At 37.7% G+C, this 20953-nt stretch overlaps 3 protein-coding genes, 1 long non-coding RNA gene and 1 other non-coding gene across 5 annotated transcripts; 1 reads left to right on the forward strand and 4 right to left on the reverse strand.

Moving 5' to 3' along the window:
• The first annotated feature begins 270 nt into the window (after positions 1-270).
• Positions 271-1467, forward strand: LOC109152849 (transcriptional regulator SUPERMAN-like). Its single transcript, XM_019300514.1, has one exon. The coding sequence runs from the start codon at positions 428-430 to the stop codon at positions 1208-1210; it is 783 nt and encodes a 260-aa protein (XP_019156059.1). The 5' UTR covers positions 271-427; the 3' UTR covers positions 1211-1467.
• Positions 1468-7667: 6200 nt separating this feature from the next.
• On the reverse strand, positions 7668-11055 carry LOC109153342. Its single transcript, XM_019301248.1, has 9 exons — positions 10562-11055; positions 9540-9691; positions 9298-9393; positions 9152-9214; positions 8953-9021; positions 8764-8866; positions 8602-8673; positions 8292-8380; positions 7668-8032 (listed from the first exon to the last, which is right to left on the reverse strand). The coding sequence occupies exons 1-9, from the start codon at positions 10884-10886 to the stop codon at positions 7880-7882; spliced, it is 1122 nt and encodes a 373-aa protein (XP_019156793.1). The 5' UTR covers positions 10887-11055; the 3' UTR covers positions 7668-7879.
• LOC109153343 lies at positions 9959-10555 on the reverse strand. The gene is made up of 2 exons (XR_002049495.1): positions 10202-10555; positions 9959-10159 (listed from the first exon to the last, which is right to left on the reverse strand). It is a non-coding gene; the product is annotated as an uncharacterized LOC109153343 (long non-coding RNA).
• Positions 11056-15152: 4097 nt separating the features above from the next.
• On the reverse strand, positions 15153-15236 carry TRNAM-CAU. Its single transcript is given in 2 exon segments — positions 15153-15188; positions 15199-15236. It is a non-coding gene; the product is annotated as a tRNA-Met (tRNA).
• Positions 15237-16900: 1664 nt separating this feature from the next.
• LOC109153268 (protein HAIKU1) lies at positions 16901-19010 on the reverse strand. Its single transcript, XM_019301136.1, has 2 exons — positions 18805-19010; positions 16901-18443 (listed from the first exon to the last, which is right to left on the reverse strand). The coding sequence occupies exon 2, from the start codon at positions 18310-18312 to the stop codon at positions 17335-17337; it is 978 nt and encodes a 325-aa protein (XP_019156681.1). The 5' UTR covers positions 18313-18443; positions 18805-19010; the 3' UTR covers positions 16901-17334.
• Between the last annotated feature and the right edge of the window lie 1943 nt (positions 19011-20953).

Genomic DNA, 20953 nt, shown 5'->3' on the forward strand with positions numbered 1-20953 from the left:
ACCACTTTTTGCTTTCGACTTGATTTAAGATTACTTTCAGGGGGTCGGAAATTTCATAATTTCCAGCAGTGATTTTAGATTCAGTCGCTACTTGAAAGTGCACTCTAGGTGAAACTCGTCTTATGATCTTAACCGGTAAAGAACCAGAATAAGGTAAGGCAATCTAGATTCTCTGATAGATAGATAGATTATGATGGGCGATAAAGGCAGAGTACTAAAATCCAAGTGCAAACTTGGGAAAAACATTGTTGATATCTTCACAGAGTTGCTAGGGTTTTTTTTGTCGCTATTTCCCTAAGCCCATCCTCAATTTAACTATTTCTTGCATAATTATTTTAGCTCATCATCAACATCATCTCTCTCTCTCTCTCTCCTGTCTCTCTCTCTCTATCATCATCGTCACTACAACCTTAAATGACATAACATCATGGCTGCTCAGCTTGGTCTTGTCTCCGTGTCTCAGCTTCAAAATTTGGTTGAATCTCAACAGCACTACCTGCCGCAGCCACCACCGCCGTCGGGTGCCGGCGCCACCACCGGGTATTGGATGCGGAATACGAAGAACATGGCGGCAGCGGCGGCCGAGGATGAGGATTCGTGGGAGATTAGGGCGTTCGCGGAGGACACCGGGAATAATGCCACCTGGCCGCCGAGGTCTTACACTTGCACCTTTTGCCGGCGGGAGTTTCGCTCCGCCCAAGCCCTCGGCGGCCACATGAACGTCCACCGCCGCGACCGCGCCCGCCTCCACCAAGCGCCGCGGCCGAACGTCCCCCATTTCCCCTCTCCCGCCGCCGTCGCCAACTCCGCCGTCCTCTTCCCGGCTCAAGAAATCGTCGCGAATGCCAGCCTCTGCCTCCTCTACTCCCTCCCAAACCCTAATGCCGCCGCCGCCTTCTCCCCCGCCGCCGTCAAGCCCTGCAACGTGAATTCCTCGCCGACCCTCCTCTCCATTTCACCTTTCGCGACGTCCAACAACTTGCCCTCCCTTAATTTCCCGGCGACAACTCAGTTCATCGCCGCATCGTCGCTAAAAGTCCCTGCCGAATCGTCACAAGCAGCCTCAAATAGCAACAGCAGCAATAATAACAAGAATTACAGTAATGGGACAAGGAAGAGGGAAGCCGCCATTGAAGAACAGCTCGAGGTAGATCTCGAGCTTCGACTAGGACGAGGATCATCTTCATCTTCTTCATCATCACCACCATGACAGGCAAATAATACAAATAATAATCTTCATGTGTGACGATTTTATTTTTTCTTTTTTTTTTTCTTTTTTGCGACAATATATCACTTCTGCTTCTTTTTGGGTTACGTTACATAGGTTGATTAATTCATTTCAAGTGTGAATTGGGATTGAAATTGTGAGTGTTTTACTTTGTAAATTGAGAGAAAAGAAGGCTTAATTACTAAGTTTAGTCATAATAATAATGATTAATGGAATAACATCTCACTTTTTAATTTTAATCTTTGTGGAGTATTAACTTCAATTTGAACTCTTAATTAGTTTGCAACAATGTTGGGATTCAGTAAAATTGTATCATATATATGCTTTGCACGATACTCTAATTAGAACAAACCTAGCCCTAGACCTTATAGCCGGATTTCTTTTCACTATAATAGGTCGGGACATGGAGATTTTTGAAGAAACTCCTGCCATTGGTGAGATTCTTGAAGAGGACGATAGGATAGAGGAGCATCTTGAATTCTTGACAGAGTAGTACAGTAGTGATGGAGCACACGCTTCAATTTTGTATCAGAATCAACTTTATACCAAAGATAGATCTTCTGGCTGAGATCTCTCTTTGCTATAATAGCTTAGGACATGAAGATTTTTGAAAAAACTCTTTCTACCATTGGTGAGATTCTTGAAGAAGACAGGCTTGGCAGCCCACGGTCGATGAGGGTCTAGAGTGACCATAGTTAGGTGTTCTTTCATTTTTAGATGAACCGTCCTCTCTTTCTGATTCTAAATTAAAAGATGTTAAGTACGATTTAATGTAACATAAGATACACTTAGAATTACATTATGGTACATTAATGAAAAATAATCTACGAAACGACAAAAAAACGTAATTAAAATGAAAAACATGATTGGATTGGAGTAGGAGACAGTTAAAGAGCTTTGGCAGTGGAGAGTCGTTTTCGTATTGCTGATTTCTGAGTGATATTAAAGGGGTATTTGGACGTGTCATGAATTTCCGTGGGGATTATTTTGTATCTCTGTCATGTTAGCCTACCTATCATTAGCTCTATGTGGTATATATTTAGCAAAATTTAAGTTTATTATTATGTAGTATAGTCCTTTACTACCCTACAATTTACACCCTATATCGATATTCAATAATCATGTTTTATAAATAATACTGAATGTGCAACTTTATTTCATTATACTTTGTACCAGCGCAACTAACGTCACATTTTGATGTTAAGATGCTAGATTTGGCCCTCTTGGCTGATCTGCTAAAAAATCCTCTCCCAACACTTGTCGGAATATGTGACATGTTCTGATACTAATTGTCAGATCAAACATTTATTACTATATCAAAAGTTATAACTAGTAATGAATGTGCAACTTAAACGACCGATGAGGTTTCTTTATAATTGCATTTAGTAGTAATATGATGTCGTACTTGACCCTTCAGGTCTCTGTCCAACGAAACTAAATGTTGTCTTACATTAGAATTATAAGTTCTTGGTTAGTATATATACATGTACTTAAAGAGTAGATTGATATGTACAATGGGGCAACCCCACCCGATCCAGTTAATCAAGCAGTTGGTTTGGTAACTACACAGTTCCAAATTTGACTGCCCATGAGAACACCTATTAACCTTCTTAGTTTGAGCCAGTCAATTATGAACATTAAGGTTGATTTTATTACCTCCATGTGTGATTCTTTGCTGCCCACCTAGAGCACACCTTCAAATAGCGGCTGTAAATTATTCGCTAAAATTTACTCTAGATTTGATCCAGTGACTTTTTTTAAGTACTTATCAAGGTGAAACATTTGACTTTGAAAAAGATATATGTGAGCACCCATAAGTATAGTATTTAATGTAATTGAAGAGGAAAGTTTCATAGGAACTACCCCATATTGACAGTGGTCATCATCAGTACTTGAATGTCTCATCAACTATAAAACTTACCATTACATATATGGACACCCACCCCCACCCCAAAAAACAGCCTTAAGCCAGCTGAGATATATACATATACTTTCTTGAAATTTAGAGATAGAAGAGAAAAAGGGGGGTTTTGGTCCCCTCCCCCACAGGCTACTGCTCTAAAGTCTCCACCTCTCAATTCATTTTCTTTTGTGCAGAATGAGAGAGATAGATGATTCATTCATCAGCTGCAACGCAGCTTGCATATCCCAGACCAATGAATTCAGTGTCCACCATGCATTTTTAATAATTGACTATAATGTTTGGCTGTCTAGTCTAGTGTTTATTATATATGGGCCTCAACTTCAATTCATCATAATCTACAATATAATATAATTATCATATTTTTTTATTACCGGTTCACCAATTTAAATATAGTTAATAGTTACCTGAACTTGGGTGTGGTTGAGTGGAAGTGACTCATCCATCTTTAACTAAAGGTCAATGGTTCGATCTTTGGCTTTGTGTATGGACCAGCCTTAAATCTCCAAGCCAGCAATTCAACAAGGGGATTACGACAGCAACGGTCCAAAACCCTTAAAGTTAGTGTGGGACTCAAAGAGTCGAGTCTAGCATTTTGGCATCGAAATGAGAACTCTTAAGAAGAATTAGTGGAGAAAGAAATTCATTTTTTGACCAAATAGAAGTTATTTTGAAGAATCGAAATGAGAAAGTTAATCCATAATTAAATACTTTTTTTATTTCGTAGGATCAAGTGCTTATCACTACACCAAAATTATAACTATTTTCTTATACTTACGTAGTAGTCGGCGTCACGTAACATCTACCAGCCTCAACTGCATCATAACCCTAACTCTGATATCAATTATAGGATCAAGCGTTTACCACTAGTCAACGCCACGATATGATAATAGAATGATGAATGACTCTCTGAGCCATAGCCCAACACATTACTTATAACGTGCGAGTATAATTTTATTGAAAATATTAGAACAGGACTCTGATGATCTAGATATCTTTAGTTTTAGATAACTAATAATCAAATAAAAGTATTGTAAACACATTCTTCTTCTGTCATGGTAATATACTAATATCATACCCTTTTCTATATATCATGCTGTTTAAAGGTTAAATTAATTTGTTGTCTTTGAAGTATCCCTTCTCTATTTGATCCGGAAAAAAAAAAAAAAAAAATTAGTGTATAGACTCTAAATTTAAAAATTTTATTTAGTAATATTAAAAATTAAATTATCAATAATACCAATCAAAACTATCACTAATAATAAATGCATACACATGAAATGAAGCAGAATTAATAAATCAAAATAGTCTCAGGGCTTAGCATAATGGTTCGTCGCCTAACTTAATGTCAAAATTGAAGGCATAGTGTGGAGTTTGAATCTTAAAAATGTCCAAGATAAAGCAAGAAATGTGCAGATTGGATCCCTTGTGCGCACATGAAGACTAGGGTCTGACTGGTGAGCTGATCCGCCAAAGATAGTGGATGGGTAGATCACCCAGATAAAGCAAGAAATGTGCGGATTGAATCCCTTGTGCGCACATGAAGACTAGGGTTCGACTGGTGAGCTGATCCGCCAAAGATAGTGGATTGGTAGATAGATCACCCAGATAAAGCAAGGAATGTGCAGATCGAATCCGAGCTGATCCGCCAAAGATAGTGGATGGGGGTTGATCACCCAGATAAAGCAAGGAATGTGCTGATCGAATCCCTTGTGCGTACATGAAGACGAGCTGATCCACCAAAGATAGTGGATGGGTAGATCACCCAGATAAAGCAAGGAATGTGCGGATCGAATCCCTTGTGCGCGCATGAAGACTAGGGTCTAACTGGTGAGCTGATCCGCCAAAGATAGTGGATGGGTAGATCAGCCAGATAAGGCAAGGAATGTGCGGATCGAATCTCTTGTGCGCACATGAAGACTATGATCTAACTGGTGAGCTGTCTGCCAAAAGATAGTGGTATGGGTAGATCACCTAGATAAAGCAAGGAATGCGCGAATCGAATCCCTTGTGCGCATGCACATGAAGACTAGGGTTTGACTGGTGAGCTGATCCGCCAAAGATAGTGGATGGGTAGATCACTCTGATAAAGCAAGGAATGTGCAGATCGAATCCCTTGTGCGCACATGAAGACTAGGGTCTGACTGGTGAGCTGATCCATCAAAGATAGTGGATGGGTAGATCACCCAGTAGCTGCCCGAGCTTGGTCCACATCCTTCTCTACAATCTATATCACCTAAGAACGAACCAACTGAGCTATCTATGCTTGCTACTTTGAATAACTTAAAGATTACTCGGATACTAGATTTGACCCTTCAAACTTTGTGATATATAGGTCGAATACTCGATTTAACCCTTCAAATTTTTGCTCAACTGTAAGAGTAGGTGAGGATACTCGAGATTGAAACGCAAAGAAGATGGGATCAAAATGAGGGCATGCAAGTTGCACCGTACTACTTGGTATAAATGTAGCCTCTACAATTAAGATGCACAAAACCCTAGCAGGCCAGTAGTGCAGCTCAGTTATTGCTTTTGGCTACTGACAAAATACAATCGACCAAGATTCTGATGCTACGCAAAAAGTTTGATTCACCAGTCTGACTAAAATGACACTGCTCATCATTTCAACCAAAAATTACATATATTAATGTTTCAAATTCATACAATATCATCAATGAAAGATAATAGATGTTGTACTGTTTGTCTCAAATTTTTGTACTAAATTTTATTCAAATTACATATACAACACATTATAAATGTTAAAAAAATCTATATCGATATGATCTCTTGTATCAGGTGCATTGTTTTAATTTAGAAAAGGTTTTAGGTTTGTACTGGATACTACGAAACAATGTCTGTCTCTATAATATCTGGTACAAACTCATTCTTTGTCTCCCATTTTAATTATAATTTCTAATAAGAGACATATCAAATGTTGTCTCCGATCACTAATTTGGTGATCAAAAGCAACAAAAATAGGACTTAAAAACTAAAAATGAAAAAGAATTGTGCCATAATAATGTGTGTGAATTGAAGTAAAATAATTAATGAGAATGGAAGTGAAGGCAGACATGAGGGATGGGGTCAAGGGAAGAAAAGGATGGCTCGAGAGGTACTGAGGTAAAAAGTATTGTGCTAATGCATGGGCTCACAACCCACCCCCCACCCCCCACTCCCCCAAACAACATTTTCATTTTTTTTTTTTTCAATCTGCTTTCTATCTCCTCAATTAATTACAGAAGTAATCATTGCAAAATATATGGCTCCATTTTGCATTATCTTATCCACATTTATGTGCTCTTTTCATATTATCTTCGTTCCAATAAAGGCGAAATTCCTCACCTCTGAATTTACCTATTCTAATTTTATTGGAATTGTGAAAGAGTTAAATCACTCTGATTCAATGACTCTATAAGTGAAAGGACCAAGGCATAATGCATGTGGGCCATAAGGCTGGAGTCACTCCCGTGTATGTATATATATATATATATATATATATATATATATATATATATATATATATAAAAGGTTCTAATGCAGTTGGCAGTCTCAGGTGTGGTTGTGCGGTGAAAGGAGAACCATCGATTTTGCTTAAATGAACGTTAGATTATCAAAATTAAATAATAATAAAAAATACGGTGGCATTTTTATAAATTTTTACATTTAGGTCAAATATAAGGTGCATGATTTTTGTGAGTAAGGTGCGTGAGTTTTGTATATAAGGTGCGTGAGTTTGTGCTTAAGGTGCATGAGATTTGTGCTTAAGGTGCGTGGGTTGTGTACTTAATGGTAGTAGTTGTTGAAACTTAAGATGCATGAGTTTTGTGCTTAAGGTGCTTGGGTTTTGTGCTTAAGGTGCGTGAGTTTTGTGTTTAAGGTGTGTGAGTTTGTGCTTAATGTGAGTAGTTGCTGAAACTTAGGTGCGTGAGTTTCCTTCTTAATGTGCGTTATTTTCATCTTAAGATGCGTGATTTGTATGCTTAAGGTGCGTCAGTTATGTGAAACTTAAAGTGAACCACTTTTAAAACCTTAGGTGCGTAATTTGTGTTCTTAAGGTGCTTTGTTATGTGCTTAAGGTGCGTGATTAGTGTTCTTAAGGTACGTGATTTGTATTCTTAAGGTGTTTTGTTTGGGTGCTTAATGTGCGTGTGTTGTGTACTTAAAGTGCGCCAGTTTAATGCTTAATGTGCGTCCAACCGCATAATCACACGGGAAGCGATTACTGCACCTGATCCCTTCGCTATATATATATATATTTTTTAAAATTGACCCACTAAAATATATATAATTGAGGGTCAACATACAAATAGAATAATTTTAGTTCTCAAAACGTAAAGCAACAAAATTTTTAAATTTGCATCAATTTCAAGTTGGTGTGTTCTATGTTGTGATTGATAGACAATTTCAAAAGTTAAATAATCATTTCACTGAAATGAACACTAAATTGCTTATTTGTGTACTACTTTAAAGGTAGTATAATTTATTGTTAAATTACACTTTGATTCACATATTATCCCATTTAACAACTTGAAAAGAAGGCCTCTATTACATTGATTGATCAACAAAAGTTACCATTTACAGTTAAATGGGATTGTATCAGTTAAGCTAGTATGTTCATATACAGTGTACAAAATTACTTTTTCCATGATATATACTTAATATATATATATACTACTACTAATAATAGCAACAAGAAGCTCTATTAATTTACAAAATTTTCCCAAACCAAATCACTGATCCCTTGACTGTTTTCCTTCCTGTTTGAGCTGTTGAATCCTCTGGCGTAGTCTTCTCCGGTGATCGTTGATCTTCCACAGCCCGTGCCCCAAAACGACAGTCGAGTATATACCGTGTGTGATGATGGGTGCAAGAATGTTATCCGTCTGTCAAATGAGCGTAAGATCAATCAATCGAGGTTCATTTACAAAATGCAGACAACAGTACTAGGATGTTGTCAGGAGTTTTGTTAGAAATAATTTATTCATAATGTCGATTCATATAATAAAGGTGTCACGCTTATATGAATCAAGTGGGCAACTGCTAAAACAAGTTTAACATGGTGGGATATATCATGTGTTATAACATGGGACGAGACTACGAGAGTACTAGGATGTTTATCAGAATGCAACAATGGAAAGTTACCTGGATCCACTCGAAACCGAGGTAGAGGGCTAGAATTGCTTCGAGTAGGGGAGAGTATATCTTCTTCATTTGCCGCCTCTCGTACCAGGCTGCATAGTAGAATGTTGGTTAAGATCAGATTAAGATCGAAACGAGTTCAAACCCAATCTTTTATGTTACAAGTCTTGAAAACCGGGAGGTGATAAAACCAATGTTGAAAAAACCGCTAGGGGCCTGGAGACCGCCTAGACGGGCGCCTAGAAGGCCAATTGCCTAGCGCCTAGGCGCCGATTATCATAAAACTACTAGTTCCTAAGTTAAATTTTCGTACCTGCAAATAGCTTTTTCAGATCTTCACGACCTGAACGAGTCTTCAATACTGGTGCAACAATATAAGCGGGATCTGAAGCGAAAATGGAAACGCATAAATAACTTTTCAGATCAAATAGCACAGTTTGCGTAATAGGATACACTCGGGGGGGTCGGGGCTTACCTTTTGGAGAGGAAGCCATATAGTAAAGGGAACCCGTAAGAGCAGCAGTGACAACAGCAGCAAACGCCTGAGCAAACGGGACGAACGGTGGCAAAACCCCGGTCTACATTTCGACAAAACGGAGCACATTACAACAATTATTCGAACAGTTAAAAAGTTCAAACAAGAATAGAGAGGTTTATTAAGTACCATAGATGCCATCCCACGAGCATCCGTGACCAAATCCGTGCTCCTAAGGAATATGTCTGCCAAAGCTCCCTGCAAATTATAAATAACATCTCGGGTAAACTGCATAGTTTTGCCCCCGAAAAGGGTATCTGAACGGATGGAGCATGATTCTCATACCAGCATCTCACAAGCTCGATTCTCGAAAGTACTAAAGACTGACCTGGACAGCAGCTCGGTAAAATAGCTCCTCCCCGACAGAACTTGCAGCAACAATCAGAACGAACTGCAAAACAACATCAGATTCGTGAATTCTCTCTCGTACGTTACAATGTTAATGCCACAAAAATACCCAGATATATAACTCACCTGCCAAGGCGACATGCCATAAAAGAAGTTTCGTAGCTCCTCGTCTTCAACGTCTCTAATGGCTCGAGCATGAGGCGATAGCTTCACAACTTCATCCTGTTTCAGATAGCAATAATACAGTAAGGTTAGTGCCAATTCAATTCAAATTAACGAACCAATTAGGCCATTAATCGTTCAATCGATGAACTTATTTACAACTTCTAGTTAGTGCCTCGAGCATATAGTAAGGAAGTTCAACATACATCTAGTATAAATAGAAGGGCCATGATTGGAGGGGCCGCGTATCCCAACCCTTCAACAATGGCATCTAACGTTGGCGTGAACCCTCCCGTACTATCTATTCCCGTCATCGAACATATAAACCTTCCAGCTAAAGCCATTGCACCATATATTCCTGAGTTCCAAACATATACATCAAGAATGTCAGGTAATCACGAAAAAAATTGTATCTTTTATCATTATTTTGTTCAAAAAACTATCCACACAAGCAAATACAGAAAAGGGTCCAATTTGGATATCCTGTTTAACTAAGCACTTCCAAGATAAACACTTTTTGATAAGTTCAATTTTCACCTTTTAGTTCAATTTTCCATTTTAGGAATCAAGATGCACTATTACAAGAAAGGTAGGCAGAGGTTAACCTCTTGTCTCCTCTCATAACTCTTTTTTTTGTTTTATAACCCAAATTTCTCGACTTCGCTAGACTATATCCTAGACCTCAAGAACACGCCCCGAAACGCGGGAGGAGATAAATCAAGTCAATCTAGCTTCGAGACTCAATACTGAACTGTATGCCCATAGTTCTGGACCCCATGAACCCACCTCCGGGCCCATAAAGAGGTAAATCGAGTCAATCTAACTTCTTCCCAAATCACAATATTTGAAGGCAAGTATTAATTGCAACTTTTGAGAGTCTTTCCCTAATGAATATCATTTTTTGCTTTTGAGTTCTCAGGACCAAAGGGGCAAAGGGAAATGTTCACTTTTCCATCATCAATGTACAGGAAAGAGACCCAAACTGAAATCTTGTTCTTCTGACCAAAAATATTTACTGTATTATAAAGGTTTATCAGTTAATCTCGTGTTTATACAGTTTGCAGAGTAAATACTAACTAATTCAGCAATTATTAACTCAGGGTACTTGCAAAGATTAGAGCTTTTATGAAGAAACTCAAGAATTTACTGTTTTTTTAGCTTGGGTTCTTGATTTTTGCAGCTAAAGAGTTGCAGATATTCAAAGAAAAGCTATGGGGAAGAAGCTCACCGATTCCGTAGCTGAGACGCACGATTGCACCGATCTTGTCCCAGACGGGAAGTTCGGCTTCGCGGAAAGTCTGGTTGAGCGTGGTGACCTCCATGGTGGGTCCGGCGAACGTCCCCGCAGCTCCGGCATCTCTCTCCGCTGCTCCGCCTTCCACGGCGTCGCCGCCGGTTCTCTCCGCCGTCGCCTTGACTCTAACGACCGCAATACCCGCCGTGGTGTTTTTCTTCTTCTTCTTGATGAAATTGACCGGGAATTCGTGAAAGTTTCCGGCTTTGAAGAACGCGAGAGGGGGATTCGGAGCCCGGAATATCATCGGAAGCTCCATTTTTTTCGAGTGAGGTCCGGTCGGAGGTGTTTTACGGCCGGCGAGCTAATGTCGGGACTTTAACCTGCCGTTGATTCCCGTCCGGCTTCTTCTAAGCATGCTGTAATCCAGTCTCGCAAGCAAGAAGAAGAGATTTATATATAAATATATATAATATGATATGATATTGGCCGCTGGTTTTGTGGTCTCAACATGTTATGGTTTTGTGGTCTGAACATGTCAACCTCAGTCAATACTTCAATGGTACTTTTCTTTTTTTTTTTTACTTGAACCCATATTTACTCCCCGATGTTACGGACACTGATAAGCGTAAAAATTTGAAATAAAAAATGAGAGTACACATAGTATTCTTATCCCAAAAGACTGAATCTCCAACCCTAAGCGTCCCTCACACTCCGACCCGACAGACCATGTGGGAGGATACATATAGTCTTCTTGTTTCAACTATTCGTTTCGAGATATGAATTCTTATTCCTAAGTTTAAGTTTTTTGGGTGTTAAATTATAGGTAAGGACACCAGACGCGAATCATAATAGTCACACCGTAAAAGTTTTATCTAACCTTATGGTTGAATGGACCTCCTCTTCTTCTCAGGGTTTTTCAGATCATCTTCTCGTGGGGATACGGACCGACCAGTCAGTTTGAGTGTGTTGCGGGGTGGTCACCATGTTGAGATGCTGGAAATTCTGGATGTGAAAATGTGGTTGCGAGCATCATGTACTGATCCTCCGTCTAATAGGCAACCGAATCATTGTGATTTAGTTTTCTCGGAACGAAAATTTTTTACTTTTTATTTGCAAGCGATGTGCACATAGTCACATACAAAGATCAATTATGTTACTTACCATTATGTTTTGAATACAGCACTCAATATCTCAACAACTAACCCGAATATATTTCGAGACTTTGAACTCATAAAATTTGATTATTATTTCGGAGTTGGGGTTTCTACAAAAATGCTTTAACATGGCAATAATATACACATATATATCATTTAATTTTACAGTGGCATAAAGACATAAACTATCTATTTACAGATTGTATCGGTTTATTAACTGTTTGGAGCGGTTAGATTGGCGTGGCAAACTGTTTTACGGCTTCGATGTTAATAAGGTGGTGGGCTCCACGTTAATCTAGCAATTATTTACACTGTTGTAAAGGATTTTTGTATTGCATTGCGTGGGGCCGGAAAATCAAGCTGACCATTGAGAATGCGCCACGTGGAGATAACAAGGGATTTCCTTGAGCGTGGGAGATTATGTATGATTGGTCATTTAATCCATCCATAATTGACAGTTAGCAGAAATTTATGTGGTATTTAAGGATGACAATTCTAACTTCACTTCTGAATATTTATTGAAGAATTATTGAGATTTTTTTTGAGTGGTGTAGCTTTAAATTTTGTACTTGTAAATTTAAATTGGATGTGAATATATTGTGGTTTCAATGTCAATGTTAATATATAGTGTCAGAAGTTCTTCTTTCAAAAATTCATTGTAAATTTAGGTCAAAAACGAGTTAATATAGAGGTCTATTCACATTTAATAATTGTTTCAGTGTCGAGGGTTCTACCCCTAGACTATGAACTAGGGGTGACCAAGGTTCGATTCGAACCGTAACCGTCACTGTAATACCGGAACTGAATCCAAACCGTTTGTACGGTTCCGGTTCCATTTCCTACTAAAACCAATAAGGTTCCGGTTAAGGTTTGTGAAATAAAGGAATCCGAACAAATTGAAAAAAAAAAATTAAAATGACGGCTTGCAGCATACTGCCTCACTACCACATTGGGCGGTGGGCAGTGGCGCAAAGGCCAGAGAGGGAAAGACCTCTTTGGCCTTTAGTCTCACTTTTTTTTTTAATCCGGTTAGAATCGTCGGTTCATAAATCGAAACAGGAACCGTACTATAAGGTTTATGTTCCGGTTTGGTCATTTGCGGAATCGGAATTAAAACCGCGATCACCCCTACTATGAACTCCTCCCCCGGCCCCCAACCCCCTCCTTTTATATATATATATATATATATATATATATATATATATATATATATATATATATATATATATATATATATATATATATATATATATATATATATATACACACGCTATTCTCTCAATAATAAAAGTATTCAAACACAAAAGAATAAAAAAATCTGAAAAGACTAATCCAATATATGAGATAATATTTCAAATTTAAATATCACTTTATAATTCTCACGGAATCAATTGAAAATGTACCAAAAGGTTACGTGTGAAATTTGAAATCCTATATAATACTTCAAACTCATCTTTAAAATCGTATCATTTTCAATTACCCACCATCAAAATTAGATACATTCATTTAATTTGTACCTAACTATGTACCCTAGAATTTGAAAGTATGATGTTTCAAAAAGAGAAATTGAAAGTATGACGCCAATTATCCAGACATTGTACTATGTCGAGACTTTAGAATTTGTACCCAACATTGGCACATGACATAATTGCTGAAGTTTACCTACCATTTTTTAACTTTTTGTCAACCTCTTTTGGGATAACATTGTACTTCAAAATGTTAAATTATTGATGCCTTTTAATATGTTTCGAATTTGTAAATTCTTATTTCAATTTTAAAATCATTAATAATTGAAATTATATCATTTTTTTTTAGTAAATATTCAAAATGGTCCCTCGACTATAGCTAAATTCACAAATTGATCCTCAACTTTTAATTTCAACCAATTAAGTCCTTAACTTTGTAATTTTAACACAATTTGGTCCTCTGTCTATTTGACCGTTTGTTGACTGTGATTTTTGAGGATATATATGTAATTTCATGGTCCATCGTCGGTTTTTTAAGGTTCCGGTTGTATTTTCAGACCGCACTGTTACATTTGAATCCACTGTCGAAAGCAATCTACCAGACCCGTTCGCCTTTCTTCATCCTCCCTTTGGATTCAATGTAGTTGAGTTCGTACCAGAGCGAAGAAGACGACGTGTTTCCGAACCGGTGCAATGTCATCCTGTAGGCCTCCACGTGCTCCGACGAGAGCTGAACGTTCTTCTGGAGATCGTCGATCACGGTCAATAAACGGTCAAATAGATGGAGGACCAAATCGTGTCAAAATTGCAAAGTTAATGACTTAATTGGTTGAAATTGAAAGTTGAGGACCAATTTGTGAATTTAGCTATAGTCGAGGGACCATTTTAGGTGCTCTTTTTTTTTTTTTTTTTTTTTCCTTTGGATGGGGTTTTTTCACCTGAAAAATAATATTTTTATAGCATTTCATAGATAACTAACTGTGTACTTATATGATCTATAACAATGCACTCATGTGCGTGCACTATTAGTTATCTACGAATGTACTTTTAAGCGTTTTCAAATACATTATCGTAATTACAAAAATAACATCGCATTTTTTCTTATTTCCAAGCCTTGATGATGAGATTAATCTATACGTTTTGAGACTACTAGTTCTATTGGGAGCTCATATATATAATTAGAGAGAGAGACTAGTCATCAAATGTCCATTTTGTTATATGCTTATATGAGTTTGTGTTGACAGATTTGGGTCATAAGATCAATGACTTAGATTTAACTAAATGTACAACGCGAACTAAAAAAAGGAAAAGGGTCAAATAGGCCCTCAAACTTTAACTTAAAAGTCAATTAGGCCCCTAAACTTTTTAAAGGTGCAATTACACTCATCAACAATTTATTTAAGTGCAATGAAGCCCAAAAACAAATTAATGACCTGCTATCACAGGTCATTAGGATTCAGGCCACCTTCCGGTGAATTTTCCGGCAAAAAAAAAAAAAAAAGTGACCGGCGAAATTTTCGACAAAAGAAGTGACCGGTGAAATTTTCGGCAAATCTGGGTCGGTTGCTGGTCACATTTATTTTGTCGAAAAATTCGCCGGAAGGTGACCTGAACCCTAATGACCTGTGATAGCAGGTCATTAACTTGTTTTTGGGCTTCATTGCACCTAAATGAATTGTTGAGGGGGGTAATTACACCTTTAAAAAGTTTAGGGGCCTAATTGACTTTTAAGCTAAAGTTCGAGGACTTATTTGACCCTTTTCCCAATAAAAAATAAAAAGACATTTTCATAATGGGCTTGAAGATCCAGCCCATGATATTTCTAGCCCAAATTGTCTATTGAAATTTATTTTGATATGGACTCCTAGCTGTCATTAGTCTCATCTAAAATTAGTAAAAATTAAGAATCAGTAAAGTCTCACATTGACTATTTTGGAGAAATAGTCAAAAGTAAAGAAAATATGGGGTGAGAGAGGCTCGAACTCTCGACCTCAGGATCACTCTAAGCTATGAGACCTACGCGCTAGCCAACTGCGCCACCACCCCGTTTGTTCCTTCAAGTAGAAGCATTTATAATATTCATAACAGAGGTGAGTCTAGTTCTATATCAACTATAAACAAAATTAAATTAATTTTTTTTTTTTAAAAAAAAAAAAAAAAAGTGTGAGTCTGGTTCCTGAATAACCTATATTCATCATGCTTGAACTAAATGTTTATAAGATTAGACCTAAAGTTTCATCACCATAACATTCATCAAGTTCGAACTAAATACTCCATACTTTTATGTTCATCTCTCGTTCAAAAATTATGTCTGCCACTCCCTCTCGTTTCTAAACTCTTGAATTCATTATATAACTCATAGAAAGGAAAATGACAGACAAACCCTATCCAAGTTGGTCAGGTTATTAACTTAGTAATCACAAGATTCTAAGTTCCCCTCTCAACGCCCTATTAGCTTTCTTGATTTGGAGAAGGATAGAAACAACCATATCCAAGTTAAGCGGCGTATTAGCTTAGAAACAATCATATCCAAGTTGGTCAGCATGTTAACTTAATAACCACAGGGTTCTAAGTTCCACTCCCAATAGCCTATTAACCTTTTTTTATTTGACTCGGTCAACTATAGGTGACTTAGGTTGGTTTACCTCCTTCTGATCCTTTACCGGCTAAGATCACAAGGTGAAATTTATCCAATGTACACTCTCAGGTAGTGGCTGCAAGCATGGTTGAAAAAATCGCTAAGCGCTCTTTGGGCGCTCAGGGGCTAGGCGGCGATTAATCGACGCCTAGACGCCCATGCATTTTTTATCTTATTTAAAATTTTTAAGACCTAATAATTATAAACTATTTAATATTTTAATAGTTAATACTAAACTATTAAATATTAACCTAAAAAAAACATCTAGAGTTTGAACAATTTAAAAAAAAAAATTACTTAAAACGATGCCGTTTTGAGTAAAATAACCAATTTTAAAAAGAATGTAACAATAGCTAATCGACCAACTAAGCGACCTAGGCCTAGGCAGCGCCAACGCCAACGCCTAAGCGTCGATTAATCGGTGCCTATGTGAAACTTTTGCAACATTGGTTGCAAGTCACCCTTGTCATCTAAAAATAAAATAAAATAATAAATAAGGTGAATGACTTCTGTATGTGTTTTCCCAGCAGCCATTTTTGTTTCATTGATACCTTCACTGCCCAGATTTAACCATTTAAGCTTCATTTCTTGGACTAACATGCATATCACAGCTACCATGAAAGCACACACTGTCTGATCTAGAGTCAAGAAATTCATAGAAATGTGATCAAGGAAGATGAATTTACAGATGGTATATCTTGCTCAATGCTCAACATGTACGGGAATGAAATATAAATGCGTACTTCAATGATCAGACTATCAGTTTAGACTTTAAGTCGAAACAGAACAGATCCTACAACTCATCAGTTTAGACTTTTAGTCGAAACAGAACAGATCCTACAACTCATCAGTTTAGACTTTTAGTCGAAACAGAACAGATCCTACAACTCATCAGTTTAGACTTTTAGTTGAAACAGAACAGATCCTACAACTCATCTAGTTGCATATCGGTTTCAAAGGAAGAACAGATCATTGCCACTCAATCAACACCAAACAAGGGCAACAAACAAGCCAACAACCATTACTTTCAAGCATATAGGAACCAAGAAAATAGCACAAGCATAACATAAAATTGATAAAAGTGCAGATTTATAAGATGATGTGGTTTCGACCAAGTTAAAAGAATATTAAAAAAAACGTTTACATCTATAAATTTCAGTAACCTACATCCTTACAAGTTACAGGCCACGCTTGTTGTTTGGAAGAGTTGTTTAACTAACTCGCCACCTAACATGTGTGAGCCGGGAATAAACTGGTTACATTGGCTACTGCTAGGAAATCTACGTCTAAGATGTGAAATGAGTATTGACAGAACAGATACACCAGCAAATGAAAAACAAAATACATATATTTCGAAGAAGATCTTACATTTTAGAGTATGTCTCCATAGGCCATTTCCACATAGAAGACTGCGATGAACTCCAAAAGTGATTGGAGAGGAGGATGTGCGTTTGTGCAAGAACCCAAGGAAAGTCAGTAGCTTTTGGTCCTACGACTATTAAGCATTTAAGCCCTCCATCGAGGACTTGTCATGGGGAAGAACCCAGACGGGGACAACGGGAATCCATAGCCAGGAGACGGAGGAGGATGAGGATGAGGCCCAGGACCAAGAATACCTGGCTGATGACCGATAGGGGAAAAGGAGAAATTAGGCGAGAGTGGTGGGGGCTGCTGCATACCCGGAGAAAGCAATGGATATGACGAGTGTGGAGACAACAAATTCAAGAACCCGGAAGGCGAAGGCAAGAGGAACTGGGAAGTAGGGGAAGGCAAGAAAGGAGGAGCATTTATTCCCGGAGAGGGAAGAGGGGATGGAGGGCCATTCATCCGGGGAGACGGGAATGGAGGAGCATTAGCATTCATCCGTGGGGATGGGAGAAGACCATATCTAGGCGATGGAATGGGCGGGACATGAGGATTAGGAAGTAAACCGGATGGTGGTTGACCGTGCATAGGCCCTTGTCTAGGGCCCGAATCTACAATTGAAGTTTGCAGGTACCTCATATAGGCTGAAATGGGAGACTCAGCCGTATTTGCCCAAATATCAGTCGGAGTAAAAGGCGGTTGACCATACTGAGGAGGAGGAGGAGGCGGTCTTGCAAAGTTATTATTATAAGGAACATTTGTAGGAGCCTGGGCGGGAGCTACCATATGAGGAGGAGGGTGGATGGGAAGTTGGGGACGGTTTATTGGCGTCAAGGGAGGGGGCTTAATCTTTTGCAACCTAGTATTTTGCGGTTTGGGAGCATTCGGGGGTCTAGGAGCAGGCTCACGCAAAGGCGAGCCCGTCAGCTGTTGAACTATGCTCCGGAAATCGTTCTTGTTTATATTGTAGACCTGCGGTTGAGGTTGAGGCCGAGCACCCCCCGCATTAGCATTGCTGAAATTCGGTTGGTGTATCGGGCTCTTCTTTATATTCTTCCCCATCTTATTCACCCCCAAAGTATCTGGATGTCTACCCATCTGCCTATTAGAATTGTCCATTTCTCACAATCTCAAAGCCTTTCACTATGATCCAATCCAACGATTTTCGCTAAACTTCCACTTCTTCTTTTTCTCCCACTCAACTTAACTACCAATCACAAAACTTCAAATGCCATATAAACAGATGCAACCTGCAAATCCAAGGTGTGATATACTTAAAATCAAGAAATAAAGCATAATCATAAAACTTTTTCATCCATGCCCACCAAAATCCCAGATCAAATCAGCTTAAGTTCCTTCAAAACCCAATACCCAAATTCCCAAAACATAATAAAGTGGTGTAACAGCAAAAACACTTAATACCCAATTGTTAATCATCTCCAAAACATCCAAAAAATCAGAAAAGATTTCAACTTTTTTAGCTATTCAACACTCACATAAGCATACATAAGTCAAATAAACCAAAAACTCCAAAAGATTTCAACTTTTTAGCTATTCAGTAAACCCGGCACGAAATAGATGCCAAAAGACAAGGGGGGAAAGAGAAATTACAGCGTGATTCGCGGCTGTTGCGTCTGAATCTCAACCTGCTCCTCCTCCTCCTTCCGCAGATTCTTTCCGGTGAGGCGGTGGCTGCTCTGAATCGAGGGAGGCGGCGATGAGCGGTGGGTCAACGATGGAACGGTGGAACGCAGATTGAAAAAAGGTTGCGAGCGAGAGCGAAAAAACGAAAAGAAAACAAAAAACCACAAAAAAATGAAACGAAATGACGAATTAAACAAAAGAAATAAATAAATTATCGTGCGCGGTGGGGACCACCGGCGCTGTTGAATTGGACTGAGAGAGAGTGATGGGGCCCCCACTCCGCGCGCTAATCTACGGCCATTTTCGTCGTCGCCGTCGCTGCGTGACGGAGGCGGTCAAACCCCCCGTGGCGGTGATTATAAGGGACGTTATAATAGTCAGAATTTCAGAAAACCCAAATCCAAACGACGTCGTACACCGTAATTCTAAAATGAAAAATGAAAAAGTAACATTATATGGGACAACCCAGTCAAATTGGTCAGACGATTGATTTGGTAATCTCAAGGTTTCATATTTAATTTTTTATAAAATCTATTTATTAGTCTTTTTAGTTTGAACCGATCAACTATGTACAATATAGATTAATTTACCTTATTATCGTTATTTGTTAGGCACAAGACAAACTTTATTCAGAACGCACAGTCATATAATAGGGCTCGAAGTTAAAAAAAAAAAAAAAAAAAACTAAAATTACAAGTGAGATTGTCCTATAAAGGATTAGTCTTGATCCTCCAAGGTGGTGGCTCAATCTCAAAATTTGGTAACCTCTCTAAAGCATAATAAACTAATAATATATACTCACCATACTAATTGACTCTTCTATATAAAAATTTGAGTTTAATTGAATTGGTTCTAATTATTATATAACACACTTTAACAAACATACTAGAGCGTTTAAATCAAACAAAAATATGACATATTATTATGAAAAATTACAAGGAGAGGTAAACATCCTTTATATATGATAGTCAACAAACTACGTGGGAGAGATAAATCGTATTAGAAAGATCTTGTGTGACGAGCTCGACCAATAAGATATTAGCAAGAATCTAACTCGTGACCTTTAAGCACGAAAATCATGTTTCATTAACTTAGTCACTCCTTTCGGAGCTATCTTAGATTGAATTTGACATTAAATTGTTAGACCCGAAATCCAAACCGAGAGAGGTTAATTTCTTTCAAGACTTTCTATTCAAACTGAACCCTAATAAGTTAAGTATATGGAACTCACAAAAATATTGGGTCAAACCCAAATTTCGCCTCATAATCATATCAAAAATAACTCTATTATTAAATAAATTCTAAATCATTTTTTATTTCAAAATTTTTAATGAGTTGTTAGAAAAGTATGGGAATTTCTTATTATTAAATTAAAAAAGTTGTATTCCATAGTTTAAGACACAGTCTAAATCCTATTGTTAATTATAACGACTTTTTACCAAACTTTTATTCCCTTCAAATTTGACCGGACCTTACGCCGGTGACCTATTTAGATCAAGACCGGTTCGAGTTAATTTTATTTACTCCATTTATCATTTTATGTGTTTACTTACTTAGTGTTGATTTGGTCAAATTATTTATAATATAATTTTGAAAAAAAAATACTTACATTTTTTTAAAAATGTATTTTACGTCTCACATGAAAGAATTTTACATGAGATCAGTTGATAGTAACTAATTTTGGTCTCAATATTTTGATAATATAGTAGTTAAAATATTTTTTATTTTGGTTGTGAGCAGTTTAATCTTTGGTTATTATTATTGTTGTTGTTGTTATTATTATTATTATTGTTATTATTGTTATTATTATTGTTGTTGTTGTTGTTGTTATTATTATTATTATTATTATTAGGGTAACAATTTTGGTATTTACTATTTAGATTGACATGGGCTATTAGCTTTATCAAACATCGGTACCAATGGCTTACACATGCCTCGAATAGGGTGATTGAGTGAGTGAAACATAATTTTTATAGCTAAAGGTCATAAGTGTAATTTGATTTTTACCATCATATTCTCGATTGAGCCCGTCACATAGACTTTTTCTTGTGCAATTTATTGCATATGTGTGATTTGTGGGTTGTTACACATTAACGAGATTAGCGCGCTTAATATA

The sequence above is a fragment of the Ipomoea nil genome, unplaced genomic scaffold (genome assembly GCF_001879475.1).
Source record: "Ipomoea nil cultivar Tokyo-kokei standard unplaced genomic scaffold, Asagao_1.1 scaffold2480, whole genome shotgun sequence".
In the NCBI taxonomy this organism is placed as follows: domain Eukaryota; kingdom Viridiplantae; phylum Streptophyta; class Magnoliopsida; order Solanales; family Convolvulaceae; genus Ipomoea; species Ipomoea nil.

Bases quoted from the DNA above. Each gene is read 5' to 3' on its own strand.
- LOC109152849 (XM_019300514.1), top strand. From the start codon at position 428: ATGGCTGCTCAGCTTGGTCTTGTCTCCGTGTCTCAGCTTCAAAATTTG.
- LOC109153342 (XM_019301248.1), bottom strand. From the start codon at position 10,886: ATGGAGCTTCCGATGATATTCCGGGCTCCGAATCCCCCTCTCGCGTTC. The intron at 9,215-9,297 runs GTGAGTTATATA...GTTGTTTTGCAG, and splicing joins ATGGCATGTCGCCTTGGCAG to TTCGTTCTGATTGTTGCTGC. The intron at 8,033-8,291 runs GTAACTTTCCAT...CTCATTTGACAG, and splicing joins TCGGTTTCGAGTGGATCCAG to ACGGATAACATTCTTGCACC.
- LOC109153268 (XM_019301136.1), bottom strand. From the start codon at position 18,312: ATGGACAATTCTAATAGGCAGATGGGTAGACATCCAGATACTTTGGGG.